The sequence below is a fragment of the Odontesthes bonariensis genome, chromosome 7 (genome assembly GCF_027942865.1).
Source record: "Odontesthes bonariensis isolate fOdoBon6 chromosome 7, fOdoBon6.hap1, whole genome shotgun sequence".
Lineage (NCBI taxonomy): Eukaryota > Metazoa > Chordata > Actinopteri > Atheriniformes > Atherinopsidae > Odontesthes > Odontesthes bonariensis.
Genome location: NC_134512.1, coordinates 10,387,020 through 10,406,730, shown reverse-complemented (window position 1 = coordinate 10,406,730; position 19,711 = coordinate 10,387,020). Strand labels below are relative to the sequence as shown.

General features: G+C 38.4%; 1 protein-coding gene across 2 annotated transcripts in view; it reads right to left on the bottom strand.

Annotated features, from left to right (window-relative positions):
• The window catches only part of tspan9a (tetraspanin 9a), a 193,261-nt gene that overhangs the window by 7,157 nt on the left and 166,393 nt on the right, over nucleotides 1-19,711 (bottom strand). For both annotated transcript variants that reach the window (XM_075469396.1, XM_075469395.1), the window contains 4 exons: nucleotides 16,176-16,250; nucleotides 5,169-5,270; nucleotides 4,741-4,872; nucleotides 2,711-2,794 (listed from right to left, as the gene is read on the bottom strand). In XM_075469396.1, coding sequence (XP_075325511.1) covers nucleotides 2,711-2,794; nucleotides 4,741-4,872; nucleotides 5,169-5,270; nucleotides 16,176-16,250 — 393 coding nt within the window. The remainder of the gene's footprint in view (nucleotides 1-2,710; nucleotides 2,795-4,740; nucleotides 4,873-5,168; nucleotides 5,271-16,175; nucleotides 16,251-19,711) is intronic.

The window sequence follows — 19,711 nt, the reverse complement described above, 5'->3', positions numbered from 1 at the left end:
TTTTCTACATGAATTAATTGTCAGTTGTTGATGATGATTGGTTTTATTGCAGGCTGTTTCACCACTCAGGGATGATAAAGATGATCTTAACCTTAGTTGTAAAGTTAAAACACTCTGTCCCCTTAAGGACATTAATCATGTGGACAACCTTACAAAACTCAACAAGCAGATTTCCTGTCAAGGCCTAGCCTAGAAATCTAGACGCCCCTAGCGACCGCAAATTGAATTTGCTCCCAGGCTAGTCTAGTCACTTGTGGTCGTTTTGCGAGGCTGAAAATCGAAACTTAATCAGGCCAATCAAATCGTGAGGAGCGGGGTCGGAGGCTGGGCTACCTAGTGACGACAGGGGTGCAACGTTTCAGTGTGTAGTTCCAGAGAGAGGGAAAACAATTTGCTGTAGGGGTCTGGCTTGCTAGGCTAGTCAAGGCCACTTGCTCTGACTTGCCTTGCTACAAGCACAGTCACAAACATACATAGGAGCACAGATGAAATAAAGAAAGAAAAAATTTCAAAGCATAAAAAGTGAAAAGAAAGGACAGCAGGGGGTGATACACAAACAGTTAAACCGAGAGATGAACAAAAATACATATGAATGACAAAAGTGGATAATGTTACTAAAGCTATAAAGGAGAGCTGGTTGCCATTCGGCTGACAGGTTTTTAAAACCTGCGCCTGCTACAGTATGTGCCTTGGGGGGCTGGAAGAGTGAAAAGGATTAGAAGGTGCTGTCAAAAATGTTAGGTAGGTGCAAGAGATTTGATGTACTTAGGAGAAAGGTGCTGCACAGACAGTTATTGTTGTAGAAGCTGACCCAAGAATAGAGCTCACACGGACAGTGTTGTGAATTTACAAAGTTGAGGAACTGTGAAAGCATTCACTCAAGACAGCACAAATTGTACCCTGGACAGGTTGTCAGTCTGTCACTGAATGCATCAAAAGACAAACATTCACACACATTCATATACACAGGCGCCTAAGCAACAGAGCAATTCAATTGCAACACTTTTATTAAACCGGTGGACCAAGGTTACTATTTTGGAATCAGACTTTGTCTATTTAAATAAAAAACGAAAACTTATAACCACACTGACTTTATAGTCAAGTGAAGGTCAAGTAATAAGTCAACAATGTTGATGTAAACAAGCTTTGTCAGCCTGCCAACCCAACATTGTTGGTGGTCAGACAGCATTCAGCAACACAATGAGACGATGAAAAGGATCCAACATAGTTGCAATTTTTGTTAATTTGGCATTAGCAGGGCTGTCAACACACTTGGGTACATACAAGCTCAAGAAGTCTAAGATTCTGTTAGACTTCTGTTAGATTCCAGGCTGTTTAAGACTCTGAAGGTGAGTGGAAGGATTTAAATATAACAGGGACCAAGGGAGGGAAACACAAGGGTGATATAATCATCATTAATCCCAGTAATTAGTTTAGCAACTGTTTTGGAGACAGTGAGAGGAGTCCTGGCTGATACCTGAGTATAATGCATTATGGTAGTCCATGCGAAAAAAGACAAAGGCTTGCTCAATTTTTCATAGGTCGGAACTGAAAGAGATGACCAGATTTTTGAGATTATCTTCAGGTGGAAAAAAATAAAAACCTGAACAAGATGTTCGACTTGAGCAGTAATACTGAGGTTAGCATCGGATATAGATAAGGTTAGCATCAGGTGTAGAAGAAAATACACTCAAAATGACCTTTGAACTGAAAAGTTCCTGTTTGAGAGGTAGGAGCATTATAAAGTACAAGCTGAGCAATCATATCTATCTTCAGTCTGTAGTTGGTTATAAAGTGGCTCTATAAACACAAAATACTTGAAAACCTGACTGGAAACTGATAAAATATCCTGCTATTAATATTAATGAAATATATATATAGGATAGAGATTACTTCAAAAATGCAAAATATGCATTTGAAAATATTTTCTCTGGATTCACAAAGACAACAAAAGAAAACCAAAACCAAATGTTTGTGGGACATAAAAACATCTACCGTTGTTTTCCACTAAGCTTACACTCTCCAAAAATAATAAGAAAAAAAAAAAGACTAAAAGGCCATATCTATTTCATTACTGCAAAGACCACAGGAAAAAAAGTAGTTCATGGACGGGTGTTCTGACACTCGTCGGAGTCGTCACACAAATACTGCGCTGACACTCACACAGCTGGTTCGTTGCTAACCAAAGCTCACATTTGCACAGCTGGTGCATTCTCTGACTAGAGTGAACAATCACATGAAAACAATCCAGTGGTTCCATTTTTTGTTCAGTCTCATGACTTTTTTAGAACACTACTTCCAAGTAAGTGAAAAAAAGTACTTTGGAGGAAGCAGAGCTTAGGACCAAAAGAGAACAGAATCCCCAGAGTAATATCTATCACTCCTCCCCGCAGAGTCTTTAATCTGTGACTCTGTACTTGCTCCTCTACATTCAGTATCTTGGCTCTTCTATCTTCTGACTGCAGCCCACTTGGAAAAAAGCCAGGTAACTTTGAATCTTCCAGACAGGATAGGGTACAGAACTTCAATATTTCAAGATGTGTGGGTGCACAGAACGCCCACCAAGCACAAGTCTGAAAACTTTCTCTATTGAACAGAGTGCCAGAGAGGCCATCGAGTACACACTTTTTCTTTAACATGCTGCCACAAAGCAGAGAGAGCAAACAGGGAGGCAAAATAAATAGTTGGAATAACTATTTTTCACTCCTACCTGCACTACCAAGATGACCATGGCTATGGTTCCCAGCAGATGCTTGTTATCATCCAGCCATTCCTCCACTTTCTCAAAACAGCCCTGCAATGCAACAAGACCTTGTAATTATCAAGATAAAAAGGAGCATTTTCAGTATGGCAGTGAAATCATGTTGGCTCAGTGGCAGGTTTGGCTGTAAGCTGTTAAGTCAGCTGGATAAAATGTAACCATCCAGTTAGCATTTTTTCTGAAGAGGCCATTTATTTCTCATCAGATGGATGCATATCAGATGAAGTGTTGAAACAAGAACATAATTCATACGCAGTGACTTTCATATGCAGAGTCGCAGATCATATATGAGAACAGACGTGTGCACTGAAGAATACATTCCCACCTGGGTTCATTCAGAGGTCACCCACTGGCAAGGTGTAGGATTTAATGGCAGTTTCAGCAGCAAAGTGATGTCCCCTCTTGACTGCGGATGCTGGAGCTGCATATAGAACCTAACTAAACAGCATGTGGCTGTCTCCTCTGGGCAGGATTACACACAAGCTTTCAGTGATGAGATTTCCCAAAGGGCCAGCTCATTGTCTGCCTATTCTCATATTGGCAATAATATTACAGCTTTAATTCTCTACTTCGGACTTGCTAGCAAATCACATGCCAGACCAATGGCAGAATAGAGTAGAAGTGGAGTGAGGGAGATTTTGAACACAGTGCTGCAAGGTTTTAGAGAAAGAGAAAAAAAAATAGGGCTGTCGACTCATGCATCATAAAAATAATCTATTGTAGTCAGAATTAAGCGAAGAGCTGTAAAAGCAGCTATAGAGCAGATGGACCAAACATGGATTAGTTGTTTCATTTTTATGGTCTACGTGATTTAAAGAGCAAGACAATGACTCGTTCATTTTGTTTTAGAGCCACATAATTATGATTTAAAGCCATGTATATTCAAACTATTTAACATGAAACAACATGGCCATATAAATTGTGCTTATCATCCCACTAGTATTATAGTCACTGATAGAATATGAGATAAAGGGCATAATGTCAATGGCTCTCCAACCTTAGGATGTGGGAGCAAAACACCCATATCCTTTTATTTTGTCTCTTTGTTTCTTATTTTTGCAGTTTTTTGCACCAATGTGTGGTCATTCTGTGTCTCAATCTGGCTGTTCTGTGTTTTTGTGCTCATTTTAGATCTCTGTGTATCTTGTTTTTGCCTGAAGTTGCTTTGTATTTTGCTGTGGCTGATTTGCATTTCTTTGTAGTGATTTTGAGTATTTAAGCGAACATTTCCTTTGTAGGCATTTTCTCTCTCAACTTGTTTGTGTTGGTTTAGTGACTTTACTCTTCTAATTGACTTTACAATGAAAAATTGGGCTCTTGGGCTCGTCCCCACAAGGTCCATTCATGAATCCGATTTATGCTTTTTATATCTTGAAATATCTGTGTAGTTTGGCCTATAATGGAAAAACTACCAGACCATTTAGGACCTGAATATTTGAACATAGATCTGCTTTTTGTCATAAGATTGTAAAAGGGCAGAGTATATACATTTCTCACAGCTTAGAAAAGAAACATTCTGAAATGTAACTTCTAAACCTTGTAAGTCAGAACCAGGTTCTGACTTACAAGCATTTTCATAATAATCCTTGTCTTTGCAATTTCACAGTTCCTCTTGATCAATTTTTGATCGATGTGTGTATGATTATTTTATATACTTGTAGGCTGTGGAATTTCGGATAGGTAAATAAAAAAAAAGGAATCGTGCATTCTATGGATGTGGTCTTTTTATGTTTGCAGAAATGCTTTCACTTGGACGCGGCACACATATAGGTACTGTTTGGTAATCATCTGACAAGTCATCTTGGTGTTCCTTTGTCTGATGAAGAGAGCTCTTGCTTGTAGTCCGTCTGAAGTTTTTACTACGCATGTGCATGCTTTTTGCACTTCATTCCATTCAATAATTCTCTCATATTTATAGTGTATTTTGTAGAACTAGTATAACGACAAACAGACTTGAATTTATGTTACACTCAACTCACCCTGTTCCAGAACATGTTGGTGGAGTTACCCCCACAGTTCTGGTAATGCTCCTGGCAGCAGCGGTCAGGAACTACTTGTTCTTTCAGGGCCTCGTGCCAGTCTGTGTATGCTATCACACCACAGCACTTCCACTGTAAAAGCCACACACACACACACACACACACACACATCACATCACTTAATACATCTCGTCAGTCCTGGGACACCTCAAATAAACTTTAGGGTAAAATGTGTTGTGATTACTTCTTTTGCTTAAGAGGATTAAAAAGCATACTGGAATGAAGCATACTTTTTGTAAATGTCAGATTATTGCCACAGCTACAAGCTTGGAAATACATTAGCTGGAATATTTTAGCATTTATGTGATTAAACATTCATGGTAATGTTTTTAATACTCTGAGTAATGTGTGATGTGAGGTCTACTAACCTCTGCCTGGATGATGTTCCAAGCATTTCGCAGGCCTATGTTGTTCTCTGAGTTGTAGAGAGCCAGCCCATCCTTCAGATCCTGCTTAGCATTCTCACTCACCTGGAGATGAAAAATGAAAATGTGAGCCTTAGTTAGAAACCTTAGTTTGAGGTGGTTGGCTCAGCAAAAACAGTCATTTGAGTAATAGCATTTGTTAGTCTTTGTTTAGTCACAATAATGGAGAAAGCAGTTGTGGCTCGAGTGCTGTAGCAGTGCATTCAAATTATTTGCTCTTTTCAAACTCAAGCTCTCTTTCAGGCTTTTTCATACAGAGGTAAACAATCATCCCATTGATAATGTTTTGCTGTGAAGTGTTTGACTAGCACTGTTCGTGGAGTTGATTGTTTCCCGTGAAATGACTAATCACGATGATAAGTGGATGTCTGACATTTAATAACCATAACATTGAAAAGATGAAAAAAAAAAAGAGTCAGTGGAAAAGATGTGCAACTAAACAGCCAAGTTACAGGCGCAGTGGGAAGCAAAAGCTTAGACAACATCAATAAATTCTGTTGCTGTCACTAAGATAAGCAAGTAAAAGATGATACATTTCTTGAGATATCTCTTTAATATTCGAGGCAATTTGCACTTCATTTAAATCTTGTGTAGTTTATATATAAAAAGGGAAAAGGTCAAGAGCAAAAGTTTGGACAGTACTTAATAATGTCTCATTTACTTCATAGCTTGCAAATGTTAAAAAAAAAGTAAAAGTAAATGCAATTGTCTTTTGGGGATTTTTGTCCATTGTTCCTTCAAAAACCTTCAAGTTCTGTAAGATGCATGGGCTGTCCTGCACACCTGATTCTTTTTATTGTTATCAATATCAATTATCAAAGTATTGCTGGAGAGGTATTTTTTCATGAAAATCTGGTCCCCTTTATTTTTCTATAAACATACCTTTACTGTAGCAAAATAATTCCATTTAAACTTTGTCAGGCCATAAAACTTGTTTTCAAAACCCATAAGGCTTTTTTTAGTTGTTTGTTTGCAAGCTTTTGTTGCAGGATTTTCTGTTGCAGATGCAGGAATGCTTTTGCTCTCATGATTGCCATGCAAACTCTATTTGTGTATGAGTGTCTGCACGCTGTAGAGCAGAGAAGCAGAACTTCAGGATGCTAAATATTCAGAAAAGTCTTCTGAAGTGAGTTGAGTTTTGATTAGCCTTTTTAGCAATCCAAGAAATAGTTCTCTTGTGTTTCTAGTGTTTTTGGCGTACCAGACCTCAGCTTTACCAATATCATTTCAGTTGATTGATATTTCTTAGTTAAATCACAAAGACACAACAACCTGTAACCATGTTGCTATGCCTGTGTTGCTTTGTGGACAGCAATTATTTAAATTTTCAGGGTATGAAGCAGCTGCTTGGAGGAGCCTTAGGACAAGGTGTGAGCAGCCAGGGTCTAAATAAGGTTTGGAAATTTGCATCATCTAACCTTTTCTATCCACAGTCCTAACAAGCTACTTTCACGTGTGAGACTGTAAGAAGCAGCTGACAGCTGCCCCCCTTTATTTCACCCTAAAATTAAAAAAACAAAATAATACAAACATATCTCTTAAAAATGTTACAAAGAGTGTTTAATCTTTTTAATTTTACGCCTTTGAGATCAGCAAAGAAACAAGAGAAAACCAAAAAAACAAAGCCACAATTTTTGAATGCCACTGCTTCAGTCTTTCTTGTCTGATCATTTACAATAACACTGCATCAGAAGCTTTGACTTTTATGTGATGTCAGCAGATCTGGCATGTTGTGTGTCGTTCTGCAGAGCTCAAATCCTTTTCCTCTTGACTGAACCCCGACGATGTGCCCAGCCCAGGGTTGTGTCATGTCTGGTGGAGATTAATATCTCACTGGATGTGTTAATGAGATACAAAATCAGAGCTTTAGCTCTCCTGCAGTTTGTCGTGCCAGTGGGGATTTGCTAACTGCCAGGAAAGATTGAGAGGCTCTTCAGATATGGGGTAATTAAGGCTTTGCACTAAAACATGCGCATTTAAAGGCAACAATAGTCAAAATCACAACTAAAAGATCACACTCGCTCTTATAGTTAACAATACGGCTTAAGAGTGTGACAAGGGAATTATATATATATATTTTCAAAACTGTGCACATAAGAAAAGATGCAGCATCATGTGTCACTTTCATCGCTTTTGGCAATTCTCTGATTTTTGTATTCATAAAGAGAGAACTGCTGCCTAACTCAGCAGTTGCTGGCTGCTAAATAAATTCTTCATGAAAAAGAATGACAGACAGAAACACTGAGGCAGCCAGTTTCTAATGTTGGCCTGATTTTGTTTTTTTTTGACATAAGAAATATTCTTAATGTTACTTCACTAATCCTTGTGCAGCTCAGTCTCTACTCTGTTAATGGAGACAGATCAAACCATTCCATTGACCTTACAGGAAAGAAGATAACACTTTAAACTGAGTAGTTCAGCAATTGATTGGAGAAAATAAAAAGCTTATAAAATCCTTTTTTCCTCAGCTGCAAGGCATTCGAAATATGTTTGCTGAATTTTACAGAAAAAACAAACGGAATTTCTACTGTGAGTAATTAAAATTTATTTGGCAATAAAATGTTTTGGTCAGCCTAAATCCTGCAAAATCTATTCAAAACAGCTTTTTTAAACCCTTGAAATAAGATTTGTCTGATTTCATATGACACTGCTCTTTTTCTCTCAATCCCTTAAGCCATGCAGAGGAGGATCTAAGTTGTGCACCTCAGGCAGCTGACCTGACTATATCGTCCTTGTTCAGGAAAATGAGATGAAGAGCAGTCTCATGAATCTCTGCCTTGTACTTTGTTTCTATCTTTTTTCTTCCGTTCTCCATCCAGGCTATAATGTTGTTCACTCATTACTGACTCCTTGCGCTAACACAGTCACTAGAGAGCGGGGCCTTCCCCCTAACACAGTTAAGAATTATCTCCTGAATCTCCAGTAGTTTCTGCACATCTCCCATTTCAAGTGTGGAAGTCTTTGTTACAGCCTGAAATGAAACCTAATGATCCAGATTTACTGCTAACGAGAAGCAGACAAATGAGTTCAGAACAAAGAAGGATTTGATCATGCAACACTCTGACCCATTTTTCCTTGTAAAAGAAGCAGATAAAAAAAACATTTCTGTTGCATTAGCCTACTTTAAAACCATCCTCTTGACTGAAACTTGACATATATTCACGCATATCAAATCAACACCATACGGTGCAGAAATCTAACTCCTGGTAAATTTTCCCTGAGAGCTGCCACTGGGCATCAATGCAATATTTCATGTATGGCATGTTGACAAAAACCTGAGATGAAGCTCATACTTCTCATTACATAGATAAGCTTGTGGCTTCCTCCAGGCTGATCCTGTCCACGTTCTGCAATGCAGGACAGCACATTCATCATAGAAATCTAGTGTTCAGCTCAGCCAGCTGGGAAAACACATGAAATGCAGAAAATATAAGAAAGTCAAGTAGATATACATGTTGGCAGGGTTGAGAAAGGAGTGAGATTTCTATCCAATGGAGCTTCCTGTCACTGCAGACTAAAAAAGGATGGGCAGATTGTCTGATAAATACCTGTCTTGAAATGCTGCAAAAATACAGTACAGTCAGGTGTTAGATGCATTTTCGCAACCTCGAAGATGTTGCCCAAGCACATCTGGAACCAGTGCAGACACATTACGTATTCCAGTGGGAGGACTCCCTTCTGTTAGAACTGGACTCCAGATCTGGTGAGCAGGCACACTGGGACCTCTCAATGCGCTGACGTGGAGCTACACTGAATACTCATTACAAGGGTACATGACTGTCCTGACTGCCCCAGCTTTCTAAAATATGAAAGATCTGATCTTTTCAGTGTTACATATGCACCGTAAATCAACATCTTATTGAGCAGACAGCAAAGGTCACATCTGCCATGTAGGTAACCGAGTTCTTTGGGGGTTTTTTTGCCTTTGAGGAAAAAAGATGGGTAGCACTTAAGGGGTGGTAACACAGGGCTACTCTGCTTAATCATAGCAGCTTGGGGTGATAGCTTATATTCATCACTGAAATATCTAAATCTTTGAAAGACGTACAGTTTCTAATTACAACCGAATCACTTCCCTGCAAAGCAGTTTTACCCGAAAAAAACTAAAACTAAAACAATAACAATTCTATGCATGTGGTTCAATAAACCCATTGCCAATCTGAATAGAACTAAATGAAAAATAATAAAAATACACAATCTATGATATAGGGTTTCACAAATGGTCTACTGTACAGGCATTATGTACAAATATAGCCGGTTAAAGTTTGTTTTATTTTGGTAGTCTGGCATTTTCTGTGCAAGCTGAAATGAGAACAGAACTTGGATCTACATGACCTTGGCAAGCCTTTGATGGAAAACAAGCTGAAAATTTTTTATTTTGCTGGCAAGTCTGGATCATCTAAGAGCTTGGAAATTACACATTTAAGTGAATATGGTTAACAAATAAGCAAATAGTTGCCAGTAACAGTATTCTATTAAGAAGCAACATTATAATTCATCTATAATTGCTTTCTAGCCACCTGGGTAAGCTCTACAGTGTTCACCAGCTGGACCGTTGAAGTTTTTACAAGTCTTTATACTAGGATTTGCAGTTTAAAAGTTCATTTTTAGAGTTGAGAGTGAACCAGTGAAGTTGAGATGAAAGTTGGCTCATCAAAACCATTAGCACACAGAGTTATGATGCTGATGAACTGAGGGGAACAGCAGTTTGTAACAGTGAATCAAACATACTCTAGTTCTGTGTTAATATAGAACATGAATAGTTTATTCAAAGACACCTCACTTTATTGGTGCCTCTATCCACCTCGTATCCTTGGATAGATACTAGGCACATAGTGTAAGACAACATTGTAGCCATCTGTGCACGGCTTACACTGTTGATGTTTATTCACATTTTTCGTATAAAGAAAAATGCTTTTTTGTGTAGCATTTCCTTGAAATAAATGTAGATTTTGTACATTTTGATATGGTTAATGATGTCTGCACTGTTTATCCACATTAAACAAATCAAGGTTATATATGTTTATCACTATAAATTGACTCCATAAATCAAGCATAGAATAAAACTGGATGTGGAGAACAGCCCTGTGATTCTTAGGGTTAGGGTCAACAATCCAGATGAAATTATTACATAATTCACAGTTTTTGAGAATGCAAAAGAAATACTTTTTTCTATGAGATAACAAAGAATTGCTGGCATATCTTTAGTCACTTAAAGAGTGTTACTTTGTGATCAAACAGTAAACAGACAATTAAGCTCCATCATTCATCAACAGCGGCACACATTTTTCAGGATAAACTATTACCAAACAAACAGAACTTACTATTTCTGATCTAATGTCTCACTCATTTAAATATGGCCTGTGGTCATATTCTCCTTTACATGATTATTTGATCACACACTATTGAGGCATGCTGGCTTAAACTTCCAAATCCTTTGACTTCAGGGAAACTAAGAAGCTAACAATATTTACATTTGCTCTTTCTGCACAGCACTGGACAAGGGTGTCTAAAGCCCTGGGAGTATAATAAATGATGTGGAGATAAACAGCATCAGAGCCAGAGGTTCCCAGCAGCAATTAAAGAGGACACTTAATTCCCTCAGTTGCTCTGCAAGTCTGTACCAGGTTGCCTGAATCCAGGGCAGAGACTGATCCAGGAGACAACCCCCTCTCCTTCTTTGTAATTGGTCTAGAAAAATAATACATGGGCACATGTATTGAACATAACTCTGCCTTTACACATTGCAACACAAAGCCTGATGTGTCTGCTGCTTTCTTGGTTATTAGTAAGATAAATCAGGAATGTGCCACAGCCCTCTCTGTTCTGAAAGCTAGTCTTTCATGCAGTAACTTCTTCATCCCCAACATCCCCACCTCTCCTGACTTTCTCTTTTTACTTTATAGCGACACCTCTTCACTTGTGTCACATTTGCGCTCTTCTGATGTTCCCTTTGGACTATTTTTGTGTATTTCAAAAACGTTTAACACATTTTATCACATTGCCATTGATGGCTTCGATATCTCATTGCCCTCCTCTCACCTCACGCTCAGTTTTTCTTTTTCTCCCTATGTCCCCATGCATGTTCTCCTGTGCTTTGTGGTTCATCCTGCCACATTCTTTTTTTTTCAATTCTGAGCTAATAAACCTTCACTGGTGTTTAGCTGGGCGTGTTGGGTCAACAGAGGCGCAATGAGGTCACAGCTTAAAAGACGAATGGCTGTAATCTGGTTTGTGGCCTAGCCATCTGCTGTAGTCAGCTGGTTGCTAACTGCAGGGCAAGCCTTTATTGTACTACGTGCCGCTACATGGCATTTAATCAGAAGGCTTAACACCTCTGGGAGACAGAAATTCTATTCAAAAAAGAAGACATCACGTCTTAAACTGATGGAAATGCAGCAATACAGAGGAAAATAGAGTGACTAAATAGAGACTCTAAAAAACATGTTCCTGGGGAAAAAACAGATTGTGTTGGTTGTTATCTTCCATACATATCTTTGACAGCTTGTCACCCTGAGAGATCACAGTTTGCACAAGGAGTCAGTCATGACTTAAACATGACTTTTTTGAAAGACTAGAATATCTGTTTTGCCTGTTTTTGTTTTTTGCATGTTTAAAAGCCACCAACTACTGTACGTCTTCCAGACTTGTTAATAAATGCCTTGTGATAAGAGGATCAAATAGGAGAAGTGAATTAGTGATTCCTCTGATCACAGCCTGTAGCAGCGGATGAGGACATGCTCACACAGCATACGGAATCTCACTTGAGAGAAGGAAAGCGAGAGGAAAAAAGCACAAAAAGCAATTTTGCAAGGCTTTATGCGATGCACACCAAATTGTCCTTCATCCAGTGTTGACATCCTTTAATTTCCAGAAAATCTTATTTGGAGGCTGTCTCTAAACACAATTTCCAGTAACATATGATTTGCTGTAATGGCTTTACTTTCCAATGACATTTGAAGACCAATAAAGAAAAATATATTTGTTCCTGATCTACATTATTGCGGTTTCACATCCAATTAGGTCTAAACACACTGTAATTTGGCAGGATGAGACAAACATGAAGCATGGTGGGTATGCACTACAAGTAGTGTGAATGAGACAGTTCTCTCCAAGCAACACAAAGTTCTTTACTAACGTCGACTCATTTGATCTCTCATTTAGGAAATCCACAGCCCTACTTTTTTTTTCCCCCTGACTTCACGTGTGATGAAAAGGCACTACTGAGGAGTCAAGAGCGTCTCCATTTAAATCACCCTGGAGAGATTGCGATTTATTCTTCCTCTACCACTTAATTTTTTTTATCCACATCTGAGAATGGATTGGCTGCTAAATGAATTCCTTTATCTGCCTGAAAGACCAAGTTTGAGCAATAACCTCTGAACAGAGGAGACGAATTAGCTGATGTTCCCTGACTTTAAAAAATAAACAGACCTATCAATGACATATCCTTGAAAACCGATAAAAGTCCTCAATGCTTGCTCGGTGCGATTAGATTAAACATAGTGGAGAATCTAGTCTGCTCATGGATGTCAGTAATATCCACAGCTTTATATATCTTCATCTGTTGTGACCTCTCAAACATTCACCTGACTCAACCTAATAGGGGTCAAGTGAAATGTGTCGGACTAATTACAGGAAGCCAACTGGTGAGGATTGGACTGAATTTAGTGGCCTAACCTTTGACTGCTGCCTTAATGGTAGAATGAAGATACTCATGATCCTGCCTGGGAAACAACTAAATATGCAAGAGGATACTCTGACCCCCAGAAGCAACTGGATAATGGATAAGTTTATCACACCAATGCATTTTATTGCTCTCATCATTTGTGTGACAAGAATGTGCCAAGAATTTTCATGCTACAATGTTTCCCCACAGCTTTGGCATTGTGTGCCTACAGTATTCAAAGTAAAATGTAAAGTGTGTTTGTGTAAAATGCAATGATGTGCAAATGAAAATAGTAAAAAAGAAAAACAAAAAAAAACACTATCAAATAATGAACTCAGAGAAGAGATTTTAATTTTGAAAAATAAATGCGCACTTTGAATTTGATATCTGCAACTGTGGTTTTGAATGTAAAACATTTTCCCATTTTTGCTTCATAGCATTTCTTCAGTTCAGGACCCCTTTGCTGTATTTTTCATTACAAAATGCTGCAAATGTTTTCAGTATTTTAAAGATCAGAGGTCCGTTTCACGAAGCAGGTTTAGTGAAAACTCTGAGTTGATTAACCCTGAAATGAGGGAAACCCTGAGTTTTCCGTTTCACAAAGGGAGGTAACTCAACCCCGACAAAGAGGGGTAACTCTAGCCTGTTTCACAAAGAGAGGTAACTTAACCTCACGGTCAGTTACCGTAGTAACAGACTCTCTGAACCTAACCTGGTCGGGAGCAGGTTTTATTCAAGAAACCTCGAGTTTCTTTCCGTCTCCGCCCTCTTTCAGCCACACACGCCATTTGATTTCCTCATTCATTCAGTCAGCAGAGCGAGTTCTTCTACTTCTAGAAGTCCTTTAGGCACAGTAGGAGACGACTTTTTTCACGAACATGGCATGTCCTTTTGACAACGATCCCGTGGATGAAGGTGCAGCATTATTGGGCGGAGAATTAAATATTCGTCGGAGATGGTTATCAAACCGAGCATAGATTTTTGCATTTACAGACAATTATCTTTTTGAGCGGCACCATCAGAATTTTGTTGGGACAAAAGAAAAAAAAGACATAAAAGACAAATAAATATTTGTATGAATATGCTTAAAAAAGACATATATAGGCCTATTATATTTTATAAAGGCACTCGTGTCTTGGGGGTGGATTCCCTCAGCCACTGCCCTCCCGTCAGAGGTGGCGGTGCTGGGCACTTCTTTCTGTTGGCTCAGTAGAAGTCTGTGTTAGTTTAAATAGGCTTAATTATTTAACAGAACACGATATAGATGAGAAGACATAGTTTATGTGTGTGAAAACAGCTTTATGTTGGGGAGAAAATAACTGCACAGTCAAATAGCCACTTAATATTTATTTTACAGTGTAAAACATGATCAAAATGCGGTACCTCCATGCCGAGGTCGCACCTGTTTGAACAATGTTTTTATATTTCATCTTAAACTGCTGCCAGGAGCGCTTCTCCCCCGCGGGATTGCACCTAAATGAAATAAATGAATGGGCTACCATTCAAGCAGTTTCCCCTGTAATATTATTGTGGTTGCAAAGGACTACATTTAAACTTACACTTTTGCTGCTGCAGCAGTGTTGCACTTATTTCTAAAAACGTGTTGAAACTCGCCGTATGAGCGCATTAAGATTTCCAATTCCAGGTTGGTGAAAAACGTAGCCCCTCCTCTTCCCCGTTGCCAAGGTGACTCATCGAATCGGGGCTCCATTGATGCTGGCTTTTTAAAGTTGTGGTGCACGCGCTAAACTCAAGGTGAACCTACTCAGAGTTGATTAAACTCACTCAAATCAGCGTTTCTGGAACCGAAAACTCAGTTTTCTATCTCAGAGTAGAACAACTCAGAGAGCAGGAATAGACTCAGAGTTGGTTGAACCTGCTTTGTGAAACGGACCCCAGAGCTGCAGGGGGGCTTTTTTTTTGCATTTTGACTCACTCTTATTATTACAAGGCGATGTAGTTGTAACACATGTATAATTTGGTTCTGTATTGGATTGCTGATATAAGCATGACAAACTTAATCTGGATGGCAACATATATTTGCCCAGACCCTGGATAAACAGTTAAGCATTAAAGATGCCTTTACAGATGTGCATTTACAGATGATGGCTTTTAAACTGTGTCCACAAACAGAGGGTTGACTGTGTCCACAATGTTATTCTAACCTCAACCATGTGATCTTTAATGCTTAACCTTACCCAAGTAGTTAGTAAAACAGCATACAACAAATTGCAAGGAAACAGCAACTGAATTATGAAATGACATTTCAACATATAGTATCTTTAAAACTTCAGTGGTTAGGATGGGTGTTGATATAAGTTCTTTGGTTCATGTGTGCGGCTACACTTTCCAACCCATCTGACCAGGAAATGCAAACTTTGCCCCTGTTAAACGTGATCGAACTTCTGTTTTATGACGATTTAAAGCAATGCGTTGACAATGTTTGTAACTATTTTTTTTTATCTAGTAGCGAGGAAAAAGCTCGACAAACTCTTGTTTTCTTTTCTTTTTTTTATGGCTGTTGACCCAAATCTAAAAGTTAAATTTTTCCAATCAATTTCACATTTTGCTTTTATGTTTGGCTCATAGCAAGTCAGACGGCTCTCCTCTGTATTCAAACAGACATGCAGTGTTATTCATGATTCCTCTGATTAGGGGACAGTCTTCTACTTAATTCTGGTCCACATACACATCATTTCTTGTATAGCACATTTTTTAACTTGCCTTTTTTTCCTCCAGAATTGTATCTATCTTTAAAGCATTATTCTGTATTCTGTATTTGTTTCCTTTTTTTTTTTGTCCCATGAATACAGATGTAGCTCTGGATTCTTTTAAATTCCCCCTCTAAGCCTTTCTCAAGGATTCAGCCTCTGTGGAAGACATGTTTTTCTCTTTTTTAGACTACCAACCTTTTGCCAGTTGACCTCATAGTTGTCATGTGTTCCAGTAAATGTTTAATTATTTATTTCAGTACAACTATTCCACTATTTTGAAACATGTTACAGGCATTAAATTCAAAATGAGCGTATATTTTGTTTTTTAAATAAAGAACATTTCCAATTTTACAAAATGTCTATTTACAGTTTTCAATAGCTTTAATGGTTTGAACATAATGCAAATCATTGCATTCACTTTTGAACTTCCATGTTATACAGAGCTACTTCCAATGACTTTTTTGGAAACATTGTTGCACTGAAGAAATTGTGGGCAATGTGTGAAGAAAAAGTAATTAGGTTTAAAAATAAGATGCATTCCTGGAAAAAAAAAAAAGATTAACTTACCTTATCTGAGTACACAAAGAACAGGATGAGCAATATCAGCTCTGCCAGAAGAATTATCAGCAGGACAATGAAGAACTGTGGAAAAGATGGAGAGAAAGTCTTTTTTTAAACATTTACTCTGGCAACATGATTGGCTAAAGTAATAATTTGACATTTTGGGAAACAGACATGCTCCATTCCCAGAATAAGAAGATCTTGTAGTCAATTGGCATAGCTCAGGGTTAAAACAGAAAATAAGGTTTCTTATCGAGCTCATTAATCAAAACATCTTATCTTGTTTGTTTAATCTGTGAAAAAAAAAAAACGTGAAAGGGACACATTGTGGGTTTTATAAGGTTATTTGCTGAGCTGGAGTCTCAAATTTCTGTCTGGCAATCAAGACTCCAGGAACTTGCATTAAATAGCCACAAAAAGCCCCAAACTTCAACAAACGATGTTGACCGATAAGCCACAGAGGAGATGATGAGTAGTTTTGTAACCCTCATGGAAAACTAGGCTCCTGTTTCCACTAATTTAAAGACTTTAAGATAAGCTAAGTAAGACCAGTATCGATCTGAGAATAAAAAAAAGGAGAATTTAAGTGCTCGAGGGCTTGTGAACGTATGTGCAGAGAATGATGGTTTAATAACTCTGAGATTAACTTCTAACGCATCCTTGCATTTCAGACAGCTGCTCTTCCCCATCTCCTACTTGACTCCAAGTCAGCTCAATATTTACCAACCTTTTTTGCAGCATGGGAGAAGGCAAGCGAACCTAGATTTTAGAAAACCCCATTAATTCCAAATTCATTTGGGAGGCAGGGGTTGAGCTACTTTTTATGCCACAGCCCACATCAAATAGTTCTAGCAGTCTGCTGTTGTGTGAATATCTGGGTTACCAATTTAGAGAACCACTGTTGTGCTTTCACAGTCGATTTGCCACATTTTCCTGGTGCTGAGCATTAAAGGAGCAGTTTCTACAAAGTAAATCAGAGATGCTTCAATAGCCTCACGTGCATTCTCAAATTTGCGGGTGTGTGTTCTCATTTGCTGCCGATTCAGTTCAGGTATGAAAGAGTTGCCCTATCAGACTAATTCTTCCTTATTTTCTCACAATTTTTGCGCGTAAAAAGGACAGGCTAAAAAAAAATATAAAGCTGATGATGACTAGTCTTTGAATATTTCTAATCCAAGGAGAGCTGTTCACAGAGAACCTTCAGAGATAACATGTCAGGGTGAATGCTCCTAAGTGTTTGCCTGATCTTTCCACAACATGACACCATCAAACCCCATCACCTCTCCCCAACCCCTGGGTGTGCTTGGAAGGACAAAGAATAACAATAACAGCAATGACTTCCAGACACCTCTGCAATAAACACATTTAGCGTGGCCAAACATTAAACGCCACCAGACACAGCATAGTGTCCCATGAGAACTATCACAACTGTCATATTGTCCATTAAGCCTCTTTCTCTTTCTCACCTTCTCCTCTCCCTCTATTCTCCATGTCTGCTCCACAGCAGTTAAGCAGGTGAAGGAAACCATGTCTAACACCAAGGATTTGGTGGGGCTTTTGACTGACGTAAGAGTTTCAAAGGGATTGAGCTGTTTGTGATGTTAAATACTCAAAGCCCAAACTCTGTTTCACATTTAAAGTTTCTATAAGTGGAATTATTATTTTTTTCTTTCTTTTTGCAGCAGATCCACACAAACCTCACTCTATTGGGTGAACTTCCATAATTAACTTCTGCTGAAGATAAAACACTTGTACAACTTTGGGCAAACAGTGCAACGTCAAGACAGACCAGTCTTTGTAATGAATAATAGAACATTCTCAATTATTGAGCTCATAAATATGAAATGCCTTTTAGCAAGCAATGTCCATAGAGTATAATAATTTGTCCACATATTTCACAAAATCGCCTCCTGTTTGACAGTCCTTTTACCAAGCTGTGACCAAAGGCTTGGGAATTACATGCATCGATTTTAAATTATTGAAAGGATAAATTCCATTGCTCAGCTCCAATCTAATTGGGAGCCCCAGAGATTTTGTACAAGACAGACTGAACTTCTCTTGTCAGTCCTCTAATCTACCTCCGCTGATGGTCTGTCCTAATGACAAATACTTGTCATTTTTTTTAGAAGTAAACACAAATTCATCCCTGCAGGAAGAAAGACATGAACATTAGGTCAATGGTTACTAGTAATTTCACATGCTGGAACAACCCTCTGGGTCACACTGTGGGTAGATCTTAAACATGCTGTGCATGCAAGACAAGCCAACTAAAGGGGATCTGCAGGGATATGTCAGTGAATAAGTGAAACGATTTATAGCTGTCTGTAAAAAAAACAGATATGTTAAAAAGGTTGTTGCATCAACTATTCATCTAGGTTGGAAACAATGTAGCACGAAGAAGAAATCTTGGATTTTTATTTAAAAATTGCACAGAGTTTATAAAGCCCAAAGTCAAAACTGAAGAAAGTATTCTCTTAATTCTCTTTAACAGAAAACAAAGATTTTACACTGTCTGAAAGCACTGTTGAAGTCCTGCATTTTCATCCGTTATTTGTTTGTATCATTTTGTGAGACATTGTTATAATGCCCGTCTAGCAGCTAATTTGGCCCTACCTCAAACAAAGCTAGTTCGAATGAAGAAGCTGCTGTTGTCTTCTATTATCTATCATAACAAATATAACTATTAAATCGTCTATTATACCCTTACAATGCTAACTCTACCATGTTTGAGCTATGAGCAAAACATGCCAGATGTTTTGGCTGTAAAAGCAAACATGAGCCTTCATGAGAACCAGTAAAGATACAGGGGATTACTTTCATTTTTGATGGCAATGTCTTCACAACAATAGGAAAATCCCTTTATGAGTTCTACTGGCACAGCTACAGCCAGTGTGGCTGACATTGCCATCTGTTTGCTTCTTCTTTGTCAAGAGACATTTGATGTATTTTTAAATAGTAGGCCAATAATTTAAAAAACTTTAGAAAAAATGACATCTCCTTCCTGGCTGGATGTACTGAGCGACTTCAGCGTAGTCTTGTTTTATAGTAAGTGCAACAACTGACAAAATGGAGCACAGTCGGAAAGTGGTATTGAAGTTAGGGCAGCAAAGCAGCTGGATTCATGTCAGGTTTGTGAGATTTCCAAGTATACAATTACAAGAGAGTAAATCTTGCCAGGCTCTAAGTCATCCTTTCACGGCTGCAGCACAAAAGTTCAAACCAATCATCCTCCTGTACTGACAGCTAAAGACAGGTTTAAATGTGATGGCAATCACACCTGTGGTGCCTCTTATCGACGACTGACTGTGTGTGATTCATCCAAATGGTTTGAGTTAGCTTGTGACTTCAATAAAAGGATGCTACCTACTAAGCATTTTTCAAAAGTTCATGTCCTTTTTCAGAAAGCTTATAGAACTTCCAGGAGGTCTGAAAAAACAAACCATCTGGTGCATCAGGTTACTTTAAAAGCTTCAACAGAGCACTTCAGAAAAAAATGATAAGAAGTTATCATCAGAAGAAGGCTACTCATTTTTAGTGTCTGC